At 39.8% G+C, this 21,333-nt stretch overlaps 1 protein-coding gene across 3 annotated transcripts in view; it reads left to right on the top strand.

The window, feature by feature from the left end:
* The window catches only part of ADAMTSL1 (ADAMTS like 1), a 909,537-nt gene that overhangs the window by 627,292 nt on the left and 260,912 nt on the right, over positions 1 to 21,333 (top strand). For all 3 annotated transcript variants that reach the window (XM_019659072.1, XM_019659074.1, XM_019659073.1), the window contains one exon: positions 19,506 to 19,632. In XM_019659072.1, the coding sequence (XP_019514617.1) occupies positions 19,506 to 19,632 (127 nt within the window). The remainder of the gene's footprint in view (positions 1 to 19,505; positions 19,633 to 21,333) is intronic.

Genomic DNA, 21,333 nt, shown 5'->3' with positions numbered 1-21,333 from the left:
AAACGCCATGCCCATTAAACAATCACTCCCCATTCTTCCCTCCTCTCAGCCCCCGGTAACTATCTTTCTACTTTCTGTCTCTATGAATTTGACTATTCTAAGTACCTTATATAGTTGGAATCATGCAGTAGTTGTCTTTTTGTGGCTAGTTTATTTCACTTAGCGTAGTATCTTTAAGGTTCGAGCCTGTTGTATCATGTGTCAGCATTTCATTCCTTTTTATAGCTTGAACAGTATTCCATTGTATGAACTGTTAAAAGATAAACTGTGGCATATTATAAATTTTAAGAGTTTATTTGAAAATGTATCTATTAGAATCAGGCATCATCAAAGCAGAAGTTGTTAGGAGGGTTCTACCAACAGAAACCAGGGGAAAGACTTATTTAGAGAAAGTAGAGAAGCAAAGAAAGGAAATTATGTGATTGGCAATAGCTTAAAGCCTAGTTGGCTGTCCTTGGCGTTTTGATTTTGTAACCTTGAGGCATTGACAGGCTTAGATTTTGGTTTACTTACATAGGAGGCCATGCCATGACAGCCACGTTGGTCTAATGACATCCTTGTTTAATTTAACAGTATGTACCACTTTTGTTTATCCATTCATCTGTGATGGACACTTGGGTTGCCTACTGTGAATACTGCTGCTTGAACAAATATCTGTTCAAGTTCTTGCATTCAATTTTTTTAGGTATATACCCAGAACTGGAATTATGGGATCATATGGTAATTCTTCATTTAATTTTTTGAGGAATCGCCATACAGCTTTCCACAGAAGCTGCACCCTTTTCCATTCCCACCAGCGCTGTTTCTTGCTTTTACACCCATACTTTTAGGTTATAAAGCCCTCTAAAGCACAGCTGTGCCTTGTTCAGCCGTTTGCCCTTTAACAGCTAGTACAATACCATTCATATACAGGGTGTTGAGTAAAGGACTTGTTCATTGTGATGGAGATCATGATACTGAAACTTCTCCAGCCTCTCTAGGCTGTTTAAAAACATTTGTGCATGAATTCCTCTGGCCTGTATTCTTCCCATACCTTTTTCCCTCTGCTGTTCCCAAGCTCAGAGAATAGCCATGAAAATAGTGAGATGCTATCTACAGAGAAGAAGTAAAAGTATGGCTGTGCTGCTTTGCATACCAACAAAATGTTTCCGAGAGTGGCAGCCTGCTATGTATTCGGGTGTTGATTTATGATAGCAGGTACATGTTTAGCAGGCTGAATCCACATCTGCAATTTAAATGACTACTTACAAAATAGAGCCTTTTTTCCCCTTCATATCTATTTAGAACCAATGGCTAGCTGTGTAGTTGAGAAAGCAGTTATGTCTAAAACAGTTCTAACCCCGTTACAAAACAAGTTATCACTTTTGGAACTATCACATAAGCACTTGGTCCAGGAAGGTAACCTTGACAGCACACAGACTCTAAAGCAATGCATGATTGTATTCAGCAGTGGCTTCCGCCCTCACTTTAGGAAATTTGAGCTGAAATGGGGTAGACTGCTTTTGGTTCAGGCTGGAGACAGAACTGTATCTTCAAGAGTATACAGAAGGGGCCAAAAAATGTATACACATTTTAAGAAAGGAAAACTGTATTAAAATTGTAATGCACAATAAATACTGATAACAAAAGATGAATACAAGTCACGTTTGACTTCCGCAATCACAAGAGGTGCTCAAAGTGGTTACCATCAGCATCCAGACACTTCTGATTACGGCGAACTACTGCTTGAGCAACGTTGAGCAATGTGTCCACTTATATACATTTTTTTGGCACCCACAGTATATATGGAAGTTTCACATAGCTCTGCCCATGGTCCTTATGTTGTACTCACATTATCCCTGCTACTGTCCTCTTGAACATTTTTGGAGCTAAAGCTGCCAGTTTCCTGCTTTGGGGAATTATGTAAGGTTCCCAAATAAAAGCTAATATGAAAATACTCTTTTCACATGCTTTCCAAATGTTTTTATTTTACTTTTGACAGAGAGATTCAGAGCTGAGTGCAAAGGTACCTTCATATTGGACCACACTCTTCTTGTCACACACACTGGCCCTGACCCAGGCTGGGAGGGGGAGCAGAGGCAGGTACTGTTTCTGAGAATGGTGTGTTCAAGTCAGCGTGCTATGGAATTGACATTGTGTCATTCTGGGTTTTCCTCTCCTTCCTGACACTGCATGGTACGAGTCAAAAGTTCACATGGAGGTCACGGTCGCTGGCCATTGGCAGGGTTTGTAAGGTCTCCGTGGGGTTAGGCTGCCCAGATGTGAGCTGTGCTTGGGCTGAGTTCAGTTTGTTTCCACTCTCTCGTTCCTCGCTCCTCCCTTCTCCTTCATCTTGCCAACTGCTACTGGAGATGTTTTTCCCTCTGTTTAAGGTAATAACTGACTTAGTGCCGAAGCCAAGCTACAGGCAAGCATTGAAAATAAATTGCCAGGGCTTATTTTCTTACTGTTGGAAAAAGCCTCGGAATCTTTTCCGGAAGTTATTGTCTCCCAAGAAGCCACTCTTCAACAGCATCTTCCTCTCCTGAGTGCTCTAGCTGGGTACTTAAAAGCAAGCTTAGTGAACACGAGTGATGTGTGTTGGACTAGGCTTTGAAGCAGATGCAAACATTCCCTCCAAAACCATTTCTTAAAACAGTGTGCTCTCATGTGAGACACTGCCCGCATGCATGTGGTGTTCTCTTTTGAACATGAACAATGTTGACTTAAAAGTCCTCAGATACCTTAGGCGACCCAGTCTAATAGGAGTGATTTATCAGAAAGAGGTTGGAAGCGCAATTCTGCCAGTTTCTAGGTAGGTGACATGGGAAGTTGCTCTGGTTTTGTCATGTAGGCGGTCCCAGAGTTTGCGTACAGGCTTCATAAACTGCAAAACGCCTGGCCCAAAGTAGATGCTTCATAAGAATCGCAGTTCTTTTCCTCTTCACTGTTTGTTGTTGCCTCTTCTTGATGTCAGATTTGATAAGTGAGAATTGTCTATTGCTACAGTCCATAATTTCCTAATATAATTTCCCACCCTTCAAAATAATCGTGGCTGACAGTATTTATGTTCAACCTTCCTGCCACCTCAGTTACAACTGCCATTCACTGGCCACAAAGCAAGAGGCTTCGTGGACCTTGGCAGGGAAGACCGCATCTCTCTGAGACAAGCAACCACTTTCAAGGAAATCTATGTGCCCTTGCTCTTGACACATTTATTAGAAAGAATTTAAAAATTGTGGTTGGAAAACATTGGAGAACTCAATGAATGCCGAGGTGTTCTTAGGAGCACCATGTTCATAGAAATTCTCATTTTGATACTATCAAATGTTTTCATCTTCTCTTTGATATGTATCCTAGTAAGTTATTCCTTGTAATACAGCTGCACCTACAGGAAATAGTTCAAATTTAAATAGTAGAATTTTAATGTGGCATGAAGACTAGGTCAAAACCATGTGAAGAATCCATTTGAAATGATGACATTTAAAAACCTTAAAATTAATGGTTAAATCATATTTTGCTAGCAAAGGCGGTGTTTAATAGACTCAGCCTTGCAGAATTTGGGAACTTTTGTGTTAAGATTTCACGTAGATTCTAAATCTGTATTGATAAGAACACATGGAGTATTTTAAAAACATAAATCTGTTACCTCAAATTACATGCCTTATATATAATACATGTGGAAGAAATGTTACTTGGTTTAGTATGGCCAAATTATGATTGCTGCATGAACCATAAAAGTTTTCTCTTTTCTTTGCCCATAGTCCACCAGGAAGCATGGAGGTAAGGATACTGAAGCAGCTAATCTGGGTACCTTTACAGAGGTTAGAAAATAACACATAAATAACCTTTCTGTGTTAACTCTTTTTAGGTAGTTGTAGAAAAGTGACTAAAAAAAAATTACAACTATTATAAAAACCTGAATTTTAAAATATTTCTAAATTTAAATGTTAACTTATTTTTATTCTCACATTAGACATATGCTGAGTGTTGAATTCTGTCAAATTTGAAATTTATAGTTTCAGCTGGTTTTAAACTAGGAATACAATAGGAAAGGATAAGAATTCATTTTTATGTATGTGAGTGGGTGGCAAGTGGAATTTTCTTAATCTTTCTGAATGAGAAAAATGTATGCTGTTATTTATTTTTATCTCAGAGCCTTTGAGTGAATTTGGTGTTGTCTAAAATAAAAGAAGCAACAGTTCATTTTGCCACTGTCAATACTGCAGTGACTCAGCAAAATGCAACTGATTATCCTGTCCAAGCCTAGAGATTGAAAGGGTGGCCAAATTGATCACTATCAGCCTTCTTCCAGCCCAATGCAGTCACATCCAGCAGCCAACCTTTCATCTGGTTTAGGGAAGTTCTGACCCATTAAAAGTGATCCAGTTCACTTTTCTCTTAGGACTTTGTGACTGCTGTTTGATTGGTTTATCGATAATCCTGATGAATAAGCAATTCAAATTTCCAGTTTCAGGAAGGCTACGTTTCTTCTTAAAAAAAAAAAAATTAACTGACTTGTTTTTGGCTTGCACGTTCAGATTCAAGGTTTCTTCCCCATTAAAAGAAAGAGATTTTGAATATTCCCTCTAACCGAGATGGGTTTAATTCCTCTGTTTCATTAAATTCAGCTGTCATATCAACAGAATCATATGGGTGCAGGCTCCCCAAGCTCTTGCTCCAGCCCCTGAAAATGTCTCTTTCCCCAGACTTCAGGTGTGAGAAGAATGACTTGGAGGAATCTTTATCTTGTGTAAACAAATATATTTAGTGATGGTTACTTGTTATGCATACTTGAAAGTGGCCCTGAATTAACTCTGGATTAGTGGTCTAAAAGTGGAGAGCTAAGGAAAGATATTTAAAGAATCCTAAGCATTCTTCTCTCATTTAAATTGGCCGCAGAGGAGATGATTTCCTGCTCCCCAGCAATTTCAGAGAGGTTTTTCATTTCTAACAGAATCCTTAAAAACTCCCAGCTGTCATTTCCCAGAGTGAACCAGGGCTGCTTCTGTTTCATTGGCTCCTCTGTCAGGGTAGAGGGAAGTTAAAAACCGATCTCCAATGAAGCTCTATCTCCTCTGCCCTCTAAACAAGAGTCTGTTTCTTCTACAGGCCTGGGGTTGGGATGTTACTTCATATTTGCTGTTGTCAAATCCAGAGGGGCTGCAGTGGATCTGATCTTTTGTGAACTTGACTCTGTACCTAGAGCTGAGACGATACATCTACAGGTGCTCAGATCACTACGTCCTCCTTTACAGCTTCAGATACATTTTCACATATAGGAGCAAATACCTCCTATTTGTACAGTGACCACTTATTCCCCCCAAAGTAATCAGCACATATGGTTTGATAATTGTGGGCACTGTGAGGTAGAAGATTTGAAAATAGAATTTTCCCAGAAATTCCCAGATATATGGTCCAAGTTGTTATGTGCTAGACTCTGTACTAGATCTTTTTATGTAAGCTATCATGTCAAATCTTTTCAACAAGTATATAAAGTAGATCTGATCATCCTCTTATAACTCATGGAAGAACTGAATCTCACATTGAGGGTGTGTGATGTGTTTACGCAAGTGGTACTAAATCATCACATCCAGGTTGAGTCGTTTGTCCTGCCCACAATGTCATGCTGTCTCTTTCGCGGCCTAGGAGTATGCAACAGGTAGATCCTGGGTGTGAGTAATAATGTTTCAGGTTAAGAAGTGGCCAGGGAAGTGAATGTGTGGTTAAAGACTGAAATGGGACACTATCATCTGGTTGGTCTAAGTGGAATATTTCCAGAAGGAGAAAAAATACTTTTAACAATTATAACTCTCATGGTCCAACTGAGAATCATATAATGGCTCCGTTTGTTCTGAGAGAGTAAAAAAAAAAAAATCTTTTTTTCAATAAAAAAGTTTACTATCTCAAATATTATATGATATGACTTATTCCTCTGGGAATAATATTATTTATTCTTAAATTAAACCTTCAGTTTCTCAAGCTGATCTGAAAAGGTTCTGCCTTGTGCAGGCATTAGAGCCAGATGGAACAGAAGTTTGGAGTTATTTTACAGATGATATTTTTGCATAAATTCTGCTTTGATCAGTTTTCTCAAGCTTTACTCTGAGACAGAAATGGCAGTAGAGAACCCAGGAAAAGAAAAGAAAAAAGAAATATATCAACTGAGGACATCTTTGACTGACTTTGAACCAGAATACTTGTAGCACCATTCAAAAGCTTCATTTGTATAAAGTAATAGGTTTTGAGAAGCACCCAGGAGTTGACTGAGAGCCAAGGAATGACAGAAGGCCTCCTGACTTGGGGACGCTTGAACAATTCTAATGGGAGGAAAGCTGTTTTGAGAGACAGATACATCCCTCTTTACCTTTCCTTTTTCTTCACTTCTAACCTTGACACCCACATACAGCCAGCGTACTACTGCTTTTGAATATTAACTTCCGATAACATATTCAGACATGTAAATGAGAGCTTTATTGTATACAGAAATTTGCTGACTTATGGCCCATATCTGGATTTTGAAATCCTTCGATATAAATTTTCAAAAAATTTTCCAGAGCTGTGTGCCCATGCGTTCTGGCCATCATAGCAGAATGCCTACTTTGTGGTGACTTACTGAACAGACACATTCCAGTACGATCCACATTTGTATCAGGGCAGAAGACCAGTTGCTATCCTTTCTTCTCAACAAAGGACTGTTGTATTTGAACAAAAAATGATGTACTGTATGCCCAGCAGCAGAAGGGAGTCTGAGCAGTGATGTCAAAGTATACCATGATGTCACCACAATTCACAAAGAATTACAGTTAATGCCATGTGAAGTGAGGCCAAATTCAACACTTTCCCTCTTGGGTACTTCACAGTCTGAGAGACAGAAGCAAGGCCAGAGGTCAGGCCTTTGTATAATTTTGTTTCGCATTCTCCAGACACCCCAATTTTGGAAGCAGGGAAGGGAGAAAACAGCCTTTTAAAGAAAAGCCTTCTGACCATGTGCCGAGAATGGATTCAAGAGCCTGAGTGCACACATGTCTATACTAGGTTAATTCTTAGGATTTCTGCTGAAGACTACCAGACAAACTAATTTAACTCAAAACAGACCATGAAATAAATAAGAAAGGAGCACAATAAATCAGACTGGTAGCACCTGAGAAATCTAATAAGTATTGGAAATGAGACTTAGCCATTCCCTTTTTGCCTTTCGTGTTGTTTATCCAACCATTAAATAAATCAGATTCTTGATCTCAAGAAAGACAGCACAGGAAAAGCTCTTAAAAATGTTTATAACTAAAGGGCCGGCCAAGTGGCTCAGTTGGTTAAGAGCTCACTCAAGAGTTTGAGCTCTGAGCAACAGCGGTTCAAGTCCCAGCCCGAGCTTAGCAGCCACTGAGCTGCCAACAGGTGGCAGGATGGCTTAACTTAAAAAAAAAATGTTTACAACTGAATAAATTCACTGCTCTTTCTATCCGCCGTCTTATACCCCTAACATTGTCATCTCCCTTGTCTTCCATTTACTTTATAATATAAACACCACAGAACCAGTGACAATCCCTCAATATCTCTTAGAACTACAGGGTAAGCATGCTAATGAAGAGGCCAGGAAACTATCTCTAGCTCAAACAATAAAGAGGATAGACTGTGACCCTGATAAAAAAGCAACTGGCCAAATCTAATTCCTATGAAACCGGGACCTCCTTTAACTCACCACAGAGGTGGCTGAAGTCACTACCCTTTGATAGGGGTGGGAGTGGGTAGGCTGAAGATAGAGAGGGATTGTGGCTCCAGTCCAGCCAGAGACCAGCCAAAGGGCTTGAGTTCACACAGAGTAACAGGAAGAGTCAGGCCAGGGGTCTGTCCAAGCTAAAGTCCCTTTGGAAGAGCCAAGAATCAGGCACTAAGGAGATCAAGTCCAAAGTGAGTTTCCAGGTCCAGAGCTGGTGTCAAAGCTAGGGTGTGATGCCCAAAGCACTGTGCCTAGTGAGAAAGAGGTCAGAGAGAGACGCTCTTGGAAATAATAAATGTTTATACCCCAAGGCAATTCTGGAGTCATGGATGAAGGATTGGAAACATAGCAGGCAAAGTGACAAGCAGAAATTAAACTCTCAGATAACAGTACTCAAAACTGATGCATCCACAGAAATCTTTTTGACAGAGAGCTTGTTTTTGGTCTTTGGAACTAGTGGCAGGGAGTTTAAGTGGTATAAGCGGTTATGTTCTAGGCTGGGACAAGGAGGAAAGTTCTTTGAAACTGTAATATATCCCTGTCCCCTGTAGCCTTGCATATATTATACAGTAGTCCCCCTTATCCACAAGGTATACAATCTAATATCCCCACGGGATGCCTGAAATCTCAAATAGGACCAACCCTATATATACTATATTTTTTCCTATTACATACATACCTATGATAAAGTTTAATTTATAAATTAGGCCCAGTAAGATAGTAACAACAATAGCTAGTAATAAAAAACAACAATTTTAATAATACAGTGTAAGAAAAGATATGTGAATGTGGTCATTCCTTTCAGGGGACCCCTTGCTAAAGTCTTCATACAGGCTCAGTGCTCTCTGGCATAGTACCCTGCTGTCAGTTGGACCAGGTTTTCTGTTCATGTCTTCCACCCACAAATTTAATGTGTTTTGCATCTTCACTGGGCACATGTTATGCACTATGGCCACAGCTTTGGCAGTTTGAGGTGCAACACCGAAACCAGCACAAATTTCTTTTCCCTTCTTCACAATTTCATGAATAAAAGATATTACATTCTTATGGTAGATCTTAGCAACCATAGCATATGATATTTTTGTTGTTGTTATTAAATTCAGAACTTATACCTTTTCACTTAAAGGAAGGACTTCATGGCTTCTCCTTGGCACATTTGAATTGCCAGCATTATGCTCTGCAGCCATTATTAATTAAAGCAAGTGTTACCTGAACACAAGCCTATGACAGTTAATCTGATAACTGAAATGGCTACTAAGTGACTAATGGGCAGGAAGCATCTTACAGCAAGGAAACACTGGACAATGGGATGACTCACCTCTCACCAGGGATGGCAGGAAATTTCATCACACTACTCAGGAGGGTGAGCAATTTAAAACTTAAGAATTATGGGCTGGTCGAGTGGCTCAGTTGGTAAAGAGTTGGCTTGGGAGCATGAGCTCTGAGCAGGAGGGCTGCCGGTTCAGTTCCCACATGGGCCAGTGATGCTGCGCCCTCTACAGCTAAGATGGTGAACAACAGCTCAACCTGGAGCTGGGCTGCTATAAGTGGCCAGCAATGGCGTACGGCTGCAGTGGGGCTGAAGTGGGCTGCCGTGAGCTACCGTAAGTGACCAGCAGCCAGCATGATTGGCTGGCAGCCGGCGAGAGCTGCTGTGAGCCCCCATGAGCGGCCATCCAACGGCCGGCAACCAATCTGCCTCAGCCGGGAAGAGCACAATGATCACAATACCAACATGGGCCAGTGAAGCGACGTCCTCCACAACTAGACTGAAGAACCAAAGGACAGCAACTTGTCTGTTTCCCTTCCCCGATTCCCCAATGCTGTTCCCCTCCCCCAATTCCCCAATAAAATCTTTAAAAAAAAATTGTTTTATTCTGGAATTTTCCACTTAATGTTTTTGGACTGTAGTCAGCTGCTGGCAAGTGAAACTGCAGATAAACTGCAGATTAGTGGGATCTACTATATACTTAATTCATTCTTTTATTACTTGTTATATTATTAGATGCCTTGTGGTGTTATATTCTAGTAGGAGATAAAAAAAGAAACAATAAACTTAATAAACTAGTAAATTGTATTGTATTATAAAATAAGTACCATAGAATAAAAGGGAAAAATAGGGACAGGTTAAGAGAACTTGGGTCTAGGGAGGAAATTAGCTTTAAATAGTCTGCTCAAAGAAGGCCTTATTGAAAACGTGGAAGTTTCCAGAAGGCTTAAAGGAGACAGCTGCTATATAGGTGTCCAGGGAAGAATGCTCCGGTCAGAGGTAACTAACAAATGTGCTGTTCTAAGATGAGAAGGTGCTTAGTATGTTTGAAGACAGCAAGGAGAGTGAGCCAGAGGGAGATGAGGTCAGATGGAGAGGTAATTCAGTGAGATGATATAGGACCTTGTGGGTCATTATAAGGACTCTGGTGAATCCAGGAAAAAACTGAGCAGTCCTACCAGTGATAGGTAAACCCAGAGGAGAGAAATGCCACATATGGGGAGGGCCCCTTTGGAAAATCTTTGCCTGGAGGAAAAGGATTTAATGCTTTCACATATTTATTTTTTCTACATGGATATGTATGAGAGTGTAAGAGAGCTACACCTCATCACTCACTTAGCCTAATAACCTGTGGGTGTTTACCAGAATTTTCATGGCATCTCTGTGTAGCTATTGAACAAAAGTAACTAATTTTGTTATTAATGTATTCACTTGCTTACTTAAAAAAAAAAAAAAAAGCTTGTCCTTGAGGATTACTTGCTATACTTACAAAGATCCCTTTTATGTTTTGTTTCGTTTTGTTTTTTATTGAATTTATTGGGGTGACCTTGGTTAGTAAAATTATATAGGTTTCAAGTGTACATTTCTATAATACATCATCTATATATTGCATTGTGTATTCACCACCCAGAGTCAGTTCTCCTTCCATCACCATATATTTGAATCCCTTTTTCTTCTTTTACCACCCATCCTCCCCCAGTACTCTCTGGTAACCATTAAACGATTGTCTGTATTTATGAGTTTTTGTTTGTTTGTCTTGTTCGTTTGTTGCTTTCAGTTTTATATACTTCATATGAGTGAAGTCATATGGTTTTCAACTTTTTTTGTCTGACTTATTTCGCTCAGCATGATAATCAAGATCCATCCATGTTGTCACAAATGGCAGTATTTCATATTTTCTTATGGCCAAGTAATATTCCCTTGTGTGTGTGTATATATATATATATATATATATATATATATATATATATATAAAATATACCACATCTTTACCCAATCATCTACCAAAGGGCACTTTGGTTGTTTCCATGTCTTGACCACCATGAATAATGCTGCAGTGAACATAGGGGTACATATATCTTCACAGATAAATGTTTTCAGATTTTGGGGGTAGATACCGAGAAGAGGGATTGCTGGGTTATATGTTAATTCTATTCTTAATTTTTTGAAGAACCTCCATACTGTTTTCCATAGTGGCTGTTGCGATCTACTTGTATATTCCCACCAGCAGAGTGTGAGGGTTCCCTTTTCTCCACAACCTCTCCAACACTTGTTATTATTTGTCTTGTTGATGACAGCCATTTTAACATGTGTGAGGTGATATCTCGTGGTTTTGATTTGCATTTCCCTGAAGTTAGTGAAGTTGAGCATATTTTGATATATCTGTTGGTCATTTATATGTCTTCTTAGGAGAAGTGTCTGTTTAGGTCCTCTGCCCATTTTTTAATTAGATTGTTTTTATTGTTGTTGTTGTTGATTTGTAAAGGTTCTTTATAGTTTTTGTATATTAGCTCCTTATCAGAAGTATTGTTTGCAAATATCTTCTCCCGTTCAGTTGGTTGCCTCTTTGCATTGTTGATGGTTTCTTTTGCTGTGCAGAGGCTTTTTAGTTTGATATAGTCCCATTCATTTATATTTGCTTTTACTTCCCTTGCCTTTGAGGTCAAATTCATAAAATCCCCTCTGAACCCAAGGTCCATAAGTTTAGTACCTATGCTTTCATCTATGCAATTTACTGTTTCAGTTCTTATGTTTAGGTCTTTGAAGATCCCACTTTTTTCCTGATGCCCAATCTTAGTACTTAGAGCTGTAGGCTGGTTTTGCTTTTGGCAACAAGGTGTGGCTGACAGAAGCATGTTCATCCTCCTTTTTCCTTGTCTCTTTACTGTCCTCTAACTTCCAAGAGGAACATAATATACCATAGAATTGAGGGACCACTCGTGTATGACATAGCCTGGATTACAATTCCATCAACACAAATTCCTGGTGTTGTGATCTTGGGTAAGTCATTAAACCTTTCTGAGTCACAGTTTTATTTTCGTAAAATAGACATAATAGCTAATTTTCAGGGATATTATAAAAATTAAGTGAGAACATATGTATTATACCTAAATACAGCAAGTGTTTGGAAAACACATAACTTTCCCTTCTCCAGATGGCTTTCCCCTCTGCTTTCTCCTCCTCCACGCCCCTTTGACCTTTAGTCTTAATGATTTTACTCCCTTTCTGTTCTCACCTATTTTGAGGAAATTATCTGATTAAGCTTATTCACCCTCGATTGGGACCATGCCTACTTCTTATATGTATTCCCTGCAGCACTGTAATAGCCAGCACAATGCCTTATGCTTAGTTGATTTGGTTTAATTTAAGTATAATCAACAACTTCATGTGTTAGTCCTCCCAAGGGTATTTGAACAACAAACAAAGGACTACACCAGCGGTTCCCAACTTTTCAACACAAAGCGGTCCTTTATTATGTTTTTCCTATGGGCCTTGTGTATTGGAAGTTTCCATTTACTCAAAACACTGAATGTATTAAGTAATAATTTGTTTTCCCATTTTATGACTTAAAGACCTGAGTACAATTAAGAATAAATGCAATAAAGATCAGGATTCAGCTTACTTGTATAATGAAATGGTTGGTGTTTTGGTGACTTTATGTGGTTTTATTGCAGTTAAATCTATTTCCATTAGGCTTGTAGAAGTACTAAACATAGCTCATGGACCACTATTAGCACCTTTGTGAATGACCACGGATTCTATTTTCTCATATTGAAAAACCATAGTTGAAAAGAAACAAGTATGTAAAGGAGGAAATTGGTCCCCCTTAGCAAACCGTGAGAAGTGTAGGGTTTGTATATGCATATGTATGAGAGGGGAGGAGTAGTCAAGGAGGTGTAGAGCAAAGGTATAGATGGAGAGTAGTAGCTTCCTTTATGTGCTTCCAAGTCACATATACAGATGAAGCCATCTGTTCATCACTGTGCATCAGTCTGTCTCTGATAGTGGTAATCGTAATACAAATATGCAACCTGTTAACCATTGTCATAATAAATGCTGTGTAGTGTGTGTGTTCATGGTTTATAGGCATCCTATTATAACTTAGTCAGGAATCTCAAGTTGGAATTTGGCTTTGTTATTTACCACCTATGTTGACCTTAGGGAAGTTGTTTATCTTCTCCAAACCTCAGTATTATAAGCTGTACTTGAAATTATTTGAATCTTAAGAGTATGTTAATCTTACGAGAAACACTGGTGGAGAATTGCCTGAAAGATAGTCAGCCAATTTACTTCTCTGTCTCTGGAATGGTATAATAAATTGGCTTAGTCTCCTCATATGACGGCCATATTCCATTGGGTTTGACTTCTAGAGTACAGTGTCATAGAGGATCTGGTACCACATAAAATCACAGTGGCAAAAAGAGCTGCACTCAATTAGCAATGTCTGCTGTGGATCCCGGCATGAAAAACAGCTGCACATGTGCCATGTTTTTGCCAGCCCAGCTCTAAGTGCTGTAAAGTCTATCGTTAGCTTATGTCAGACCATCACAGTAGTCTGTGCCTGGATGATTTGTTTTGACTTCCTAAATTTGCTTTTATCATATGTTCCCTGACCATTGGGGTTCATCAAAGGTTATTGAAGAACCAATTCTTTGAAACTCCCTTGTATTTATTTGCTGAGATGTTACTGGCACGTTGTTACATGGCATGGTCTTTCAGAAAACTCACAGTAGATCTGTGTCTAAGATGTCAGTGCTTTGAGTAATTATGGTTTTCCTGAGCCAGTTTATCATTCATTCATTGTGTAAATATTGATTATCTACTACAAGGAATGAACTACCCTATACATTTTCTAAAAGGTCCAGTAGGTGACGTAACCCTGGTAGCTCCTCATGTTTTCCTCTTTTCTAGGAAGCTCACATCTATGTGACCCACATCTAGCAAAATATAGGACTTCACAGTATACATTCTGTGTAGTTCTCTCATTTCTGGCCTTACTCATCTTTCTTACCCTCATTTTTCTCTTGTCCCATTTCCTTTTTTTTTTTCAAGAATTGTATTGTGTTGTGTCATATGTATAAGCTATATGTCTTTTTTTAATAAAGTAAAGCATAAAGACATCAATATCTAAATCTTTTGAAGATAAGGTTGGAAATGTACTATCTTCCCTGTTTGCATAAATAGCAAATGAGTTATAATGTATGTAACAGCACACTCTTCCCCATAAAGTTCTATCTGAATTAAATAATTATAAATAAGAGCAGCTGTGATCAGATTTGCAGAGTTTAGTTTTCCATATTTGTCTTTCCCAGTGCTGAAAATAAAGGGATTTAAAAGTTTCTTACCTCATGGTGTTGGATCAAGAAAAGCTTGACATCACTGGCTCAGTATTTAATGCTAGAAGTTGAGGTTCTTATGGGAAACCATTTGAAATGTGGCCAGTGTGAACCCATCTAAGCATGTCAGTCTGGAGCAGGGTATCTGCTTATGGGTTGTGTTTATTTACATTCTCCATATTATCCACGTGGTGATCTTTCTCCTGTGGCTCCTAGTGAAGACATTTTATTATACATATTTCAGTGTCTAGAGAGTTCCAGTCTTGTGTTCTGCCTGTTCACTTGCTATCAGCTCTGTAAAGGAAGAAACCCCTATCAGCACATACTGTAGGCCTGATGCCTAAAATCTGCACGACATGCTAAAATTCTGTGAGCCAACTTGGATTGGATGTTACAGTTCTATTTTTTTGTTTAGCAAGTGTTTTTTTTTCCCCCTATGTTTAGTAAATCCTGAAGGAGAATGAAGGAAAATCATCAGTTTTCAGTGTGTGTGTCTACTCAAAAGACGCAGGACAGCAAGTCTGTGTGCATGTGTATGTATATGTATGTGTGCAAAAACAATCGTTTAAGATAGACAAGCAAAAGTTGATGACCCACTAATGGTGTTTAAATACCTAAAACATTTTAGAGCTTCTCAGTTTTTATGTCACCTGAGACAAAATTTTTGGGGAAAAAAATAAAAAGCAATACTGCACAGCCATTTTGGATGGGGTGGGAGGGAGGTTACACCACTGTATCAAGCTGACACCTAGTAGCAGAATACTAATCAGCTGCATTAGGCCAAAATACTTAGTTAATTTTTCATGCTTAACAAAGAATTCCATGCAATTGCCAAAGTTATGAGTGGTCGTTACCTCACTTTAATGTTTTGTCCAGAATGGGTGGGTCTGGAAACTCAGTGACCTGAGCGTTGCCTTCCGTGACATTTCACTAATAATGAGCATAAGTGCACTTAGGACATAGTCTCTTAAAAAGTACAGCCCTTTACAATAATTCTTGTTCATGCATCAGGACAGAGGTTTAGGTTTGGCCTCTAGTTGTCATTAATGGTATGTCTGTTTCTCTGTTTACACAGATACAAACACACACACCTAAACATACACACAGATTCACATTTTTGTATACGTCATCAATGATGGCAGTCTAAGGTTGCCTATATGTAACCTACATTGAAATTATTAGCAAATCATTATGTTTGGTGTTATGTGTTTCACTAATCCACCAACATACATTGTGCATCTCAAATGTCAGACACTGTGCTAAGGAGCAGAAATACAAAGATTAATAAACAGGGGAAAATACAAAGATTAATTAACGGGGTCTCAAATAGTGCATGATCAGGTATGGAGACAGACGTGTGAATAGATTAAACTCAATATAAATTATACAACTATTTGAATTGAGTATGTATAAAAGAAACCCCCCAAATAATATAAGCTTAAGCACATAAATAAAGGTCTACTCTCTCATGAAAAAGAGCTCAAGATGTAATCAGTTCAAGGAGGCTTCTGGAACGAAGCTCTTTTCTCTTTCCACTCTGCCATCCTTAGTGCAAGGCATCCATTCTCAGGATTGTCTAACTCTTCAAGGTAGTAACTGAAGCCAACAGGAAGGAGAGATGGCAGAAGGGGCCTTCCTAACTAAATGAGCTTGTTCAATTAGCCTTCCCAGGAGTCCCACACACTTCTACTTTTATTTCACTAATTACAGCTTGGTCACATAGCCAATGAGAATGTATTCTTTTATGTGGATATATCGCCACCCCAAGTAAAATTTGGAAAAAAATAGGGAAGATGGATATTGGGTGGCAACCAGTAATCTCTGTCACATGTAATTATGAACAAAAAGCTGAGGAAACATGAAGCAATAAGTCAGTTAACTCTGGAATGTGGAAAAGGCTTTTTGAGGAGGAGACAATTGGGATTTGAAGGATGAATAGGAGTTTGCCAAATAAAAAATTGGGAAAGAGCATTTCAGGCAGGAATAATAGCATGTGCAAAGGCACAGAGGGGTCTGACATTCTACCTGCCAAGTAATCCCATTTCTGTATTCCTATTTTATTTTCTCTGTTATTAATGATAGCTCTTAAGGTAATACTTGAACTAATTTTTAATTACTCGAACAGTTATAAAAAAAATCAACAGACTGAGATATGTCAACAATGATTTTCTGATGTAACTGCAAATAATTTTCTACTTGGACCAAAATAAGAACATTTTATCTGATGATGAAGTATTGCACATTTTAAAAATAATTGAGTTAGAATATTTTGGCATCTTGAAAAGGAATTGATACAGAGTAGGGGGAAAGCAGTTGTGTCAGGGCGGTGTTTGTCTTTTCAATTCTGAAATTAAACAAAGCCAAGTTAGAATTGACTTGGTTCATATCCTGGGGTCCATAAACCTACCCTGAGAGCTCTTGGTGGTCTAGCCAAGTTAGCCTTAAAGTATGTCACCTTCCATTTAGCTATTCCTAACATGACTGTTACTTTGGATCTGTGAAGCTGGAGTGTTCTTTTCTTTAAACGGCTTTAGAACCATAAGACATTTTTAGGATTAAAGAGATTTTCATCATTATCTTCTTTTTGGCTCCATCAGAAACATCACAGCCCATTTAAATTTTGCCAGAGACACTTAAATCTTTTGAGAAACCTGAAATTTCTTTAAGAAATAAACCTAGTTCGCTTTGAGACCCCTGAGAGTGTCAATTCCCATGCCTGCGGCCCATCATGCCCTCCCACAGAGCTGAGTGTCTTATAAGATGAAAGTCATCTCTTTCCAACCCCAAACAACAGTAGAGCCAGTGATTCTTTGAATACTGCCAAAATTAAGAGTGCCATGTTTTCTTAAAGGATTCAACCCTACCAAAGCAATCAGGTAATTTAATCTTCTGATTTCAGTTGAGAGGTGGGTTGCCAACTTTGGTTTTTGCTTGCTTTTTAATAAGTTAGTATGTAGGCATGACTACGTAGTAAACCTCACAGCGACACCTCCCTTATGTCTAGATAACTCTTTGATTCCTTATTCATATCTGAGCTCAAAAGATTTTTCCGTAGGAACATCTTCTCTGGCCTCTCTAACCAGATCTCCTCCATATTTCTCGGTACCATGTATCTATGTTTTATAGCTTGTATAGTGACTATCCTTTCACGTGTATTGTGTGTGCGGATTTGAGTAATATGCGCCTTCCCCACAGGACCCTAAGTCCCTTGAGGGTGGACCCCTGTGTGCTGAAACTCACCCCTGGATATTGCCCCTCACACAGTGCCTGACCCACCTCAGATCTTTGATCATTGTTGGCTGGATGATTACCTGATTTTTCTGTAAAGAAATTACTTGTGTTCTCCCACTCCACACTGTGCTCGGAATACAAGAGTGAATATGAAATTGCTCAGCTCATGTGAGGGTTCATGTTGAAAATAACTTTACTGCAGTCATACAGAAATACATTGGAGAAGGCTGTAGCCACCGTGTGCTTGGTTCTGCAGGGACAGAGGTTGGGTGAATTCCGGTGTGGTCTCATTTCAGCCTCTGAACACACTGCGGGCATCTCTATTCCTGCTCCATCCCAGTAAACCCCTCGGGATGGAGCCAGCTCACCTTTGCTCCCCACTCAAGAGCCGGGTTCTAGGTTTTCTTGACATCTTTGTATTACGTAATATTTCAAAAATGAGTAACTGTTGAAGGAGTTGGTGCTTTGCCATCTATCTTAAAAGATGCTTATACGCTTTTAATGGAAAGATATACATTAACACATTTAAAAACACAATGCTAAATAACTGTATTTTTTCAACCTTTGCCTAAACAGGTGTTTGCAATTATCAAATAAAGGTACCAAAAGAAAAATTGAGCCTCAAAGAAAGGTCACATTAACAACCAGATTTTTGAAACACAGGACAAATTGTGGAAACTTTGTGGAGATAAGCCCCTTGAAACGTCACTACAGTTCTCTTTTCTTTTGTCAAAGACAGTAGTTGAAATAGTTTGAGAGTGGAATGTCTTTTGATATTAGATCTAACAAGAATTATAGAGGTACAAGAGTATAGTTTGGATTTGAATCTTTTTTAGATTGAACATTGAAAAAGAAAGTAAAAATACAAATGAGTTTACCCATACACTTGATAAATGCTTGTGATTTTGTTAAGCCTGACTTGGACTAAGTATAAATATTTCATTGGATGATTTGAGAACTTGGCTACTTATTAACTAACTGACCTTGGCAAGATTCATGACCTCACCTATAGAGCGAGGCTATCTTACATGATTGTTGTGAAAATCAATGAGATCCGTGCATTGTGCCTGGTATGGTCACACAGCAGGCTCTCGGTGCTGGTTATCTCTGCTGCCTGCCCCTGTGTCAACCCTTCCGTTCCACTACACACACATGCGCTAACCTTGTTTCTGTTGGCTGACTCTGTGATTCTGTTTCTCTTCTCTTAGTTGAAGTGCTAGCTAGAAAAAGAAGTATTCTCATTATCATTCAGCAAGTATTTATTGAAGTCCCACAATTTGCCAAGCACTGTTCTAGTGGTTTGGACTACATCAATGAACCCAAGATACAAAACCCCTACCACTGTGCATCTTGCATTGTAAAGAACATACGGAGCCTGGAGATTATTGTTAAACTTGTTCCCGTTACCTCATGGTTGCGCTGTGTGCGTGTATGCGTGCGTGCGTGTGTGTGTGTGTGTGTGTGTGTGTGTGAGAGAGAGTGTGAGTGTGATTTGGGTGAATCATAATTATTGACAGGGGGAATTATGTTTTGAATGAAGGTTGTATAATATCAATAGTGCAAGATTTTCCTCTCTCCCTTACCTTCTCCCCCTGGCTGACTCCCTCCTCCTCCTCCTCCTCCTCCTCCTCCTTCTTCTCTCTCTCTCTCTCTCTCTCTCTCTCTCTCTCTCTCTCTCTCTCTCTCTCTCCCTCTCTCCCTCTCTTCCCCCCCACCCTCCTTTTTCCTCTTCCCTCTCCCCACCTTTCTTTCTGTTTGTATATTTGAACTATGAAAACATCTTTACCCATGCTGGTTTTTTCTTCCTTAGTCTGATTCCAATTCCAGCTGAATTCAGTCCCCTTCCTGGGAAGCAGATTTTGCCCCTCCTCAAGGACGATGGGAGGGTCATTTGGTGGTGATGGGCCTCACACTGCACCTGTCCATCAGGGGGCACCTGGTTGAATTACACATCTCTCTTTCTTGTTAGATTGTTGGCTGTGATCACCAGCTGGGAAGCAACGTCAAGGAAGATAACTGTGGAGTTTGCAACGGAGATGGGTCTACCTGTCGGCTGGTCCGAGGGCAGTACAAATCCCAGCTTTCTGCAACCAAACGTAAGACGCTACAGACGGGGGCACTCTTTGGGCCTTTGGGCTTGTTATCAGCAACTAGGGAATAACACCACCACCAAAAGGAAGCAAATCTGAAAAAACTGTGGAATGATTCATGTCTCTGCTCTGTGGATTGGTGTCAGTGGGATAAACCAGGTCACCCACTGCAACCCCAAGGAGGAAACTTTTCCTTTTGAAGTACATTAGGAGGCAACTAGACATGCATCTAGATACACTCTAGATATACATCTAGGCATGAGCTTATTACCCAGCATGAGGACAGACTGTGTCCCAGCCCCGACCTGAGACATAGCCAGGTGTGCTTGGTGGAATACAGCAGGGAGAGTGGGCAGATCAGGACAAATTCATTCCCACAGTGAAATCACATGATCTTCACTTACAAAATGACCTTTGATCACTGCTAATCACAGGGTTTGTTTGTTTTTCAGAATTAACATTGGCAATGATTATTGACTTTTGTGTGCTAATCTCTCTACGATGACACAATAAGTGTATGCTTACTCTACATGTGCATGCTGGGAACTTTACATGATCACCTTATTCAGTCCTTGTAACCTTATTGCAAGGCACTGTTTATCCCTATGTTACGAATGAGATAAGTGAAGCTTAGACAGGTCATGTGACTTGCAGAGTCACACAACTGTGAAAGTAGCAGAGCCAAGATTTAAGCCCAGAGTCTGATTCCAGAGCCTAAGCACTTCCTCTTCCTCTGGACTGTCCCACCATGCTGCTGACTGTTCCATGGTGGGACATTTGTAAAGCAGTCAGAAGGCTCAAAGCAGGTACCTCAGATACCAGCCCAGCTGGGTCCTGCTAGGGTAATGGCATATGGTTTCATCATACTTAACCCAACAATGGAGTCACACATCAATCTCATTCATTTTACAATACACTGTCCTCTGTGACGATCGCTGTTCTAGGTGCTGCAGCAAATACAGAAATAAGACAGCCCTTGTCCTCAAGGACATGCATTTTTATAATAATTTGACCTTGCTTGGCATATTTTTCCACACTTTGTCACCATCTGGAATCCTTTACTAGATTCTTTTTTTACTATTATTATTATTATTATTAAAATTTATTGGGGTGACAATGGTTAGTAAAATGACATAGGTTTCAGTAGATTTTTTTTTTTAAGATTTTTATTGGGGAATTGGAACAGCGCTGGGGAATTGGGAGAGGGGGAACAGACAAATTGCTGTCGTTTTTTGTTCTATAGTGTAGTTGTGGAAGACGTTGCTTCACTGGCCCTAGTTGGCACCATCATTGCGCTCTTTCCGGGCGAGGCCGATCAGTCGCTGGCTTCTGGATGGCCGCTCACTGCGGCTGCTGGCCGCTCACTCTGGCTGCTGGCTACACACGGTAGCCCATGGCAACCCACTGCAGCAGGGGCTGCAGCCTACTCTGTTGCCCGTGACTCACGGCAGCCCAGCTCCAGGTTGAGCTGTTGTTCAGCATCTTAGCTGTAGAGGGCAGTGTCACTGGCCCTCATATGTGGAATCCGAACCTGGGCCCTCTGGCGTCCCAAGCCAGCTCTTAACAAACGCACCACTCCGCCGGCCCTCAGTAGATTCTTGATTGAGTATCTCTTTGTACATGTCTCTCCTTGGGAAACGAGAATGAATATTTTTACTGAATGTGGTTTTGATCTCTTTTCCTGTTGACTAGCCGGAGGAAAACAAT

This window comes from Hipposideros armiger, unplaced genomic scaffold, assembly GCF_001890085.2.
Source record: "Hipposideros armiger isolate ML-2016 unplaced genomic scaffold, ASM189008v1 scaffold_294, whole genome shotgun sequence".
Classification (NCBI taxonomy): domain Eukaryota; kingdom Metazoa; phylum Chordata; class Mammalia; order Chiroptera; family Hipposideridae; genus Hipposideros; species Hipposideros armiger.
This window is presented reverse-complemented; position numbering and strand designations above follow the sequence as displayed.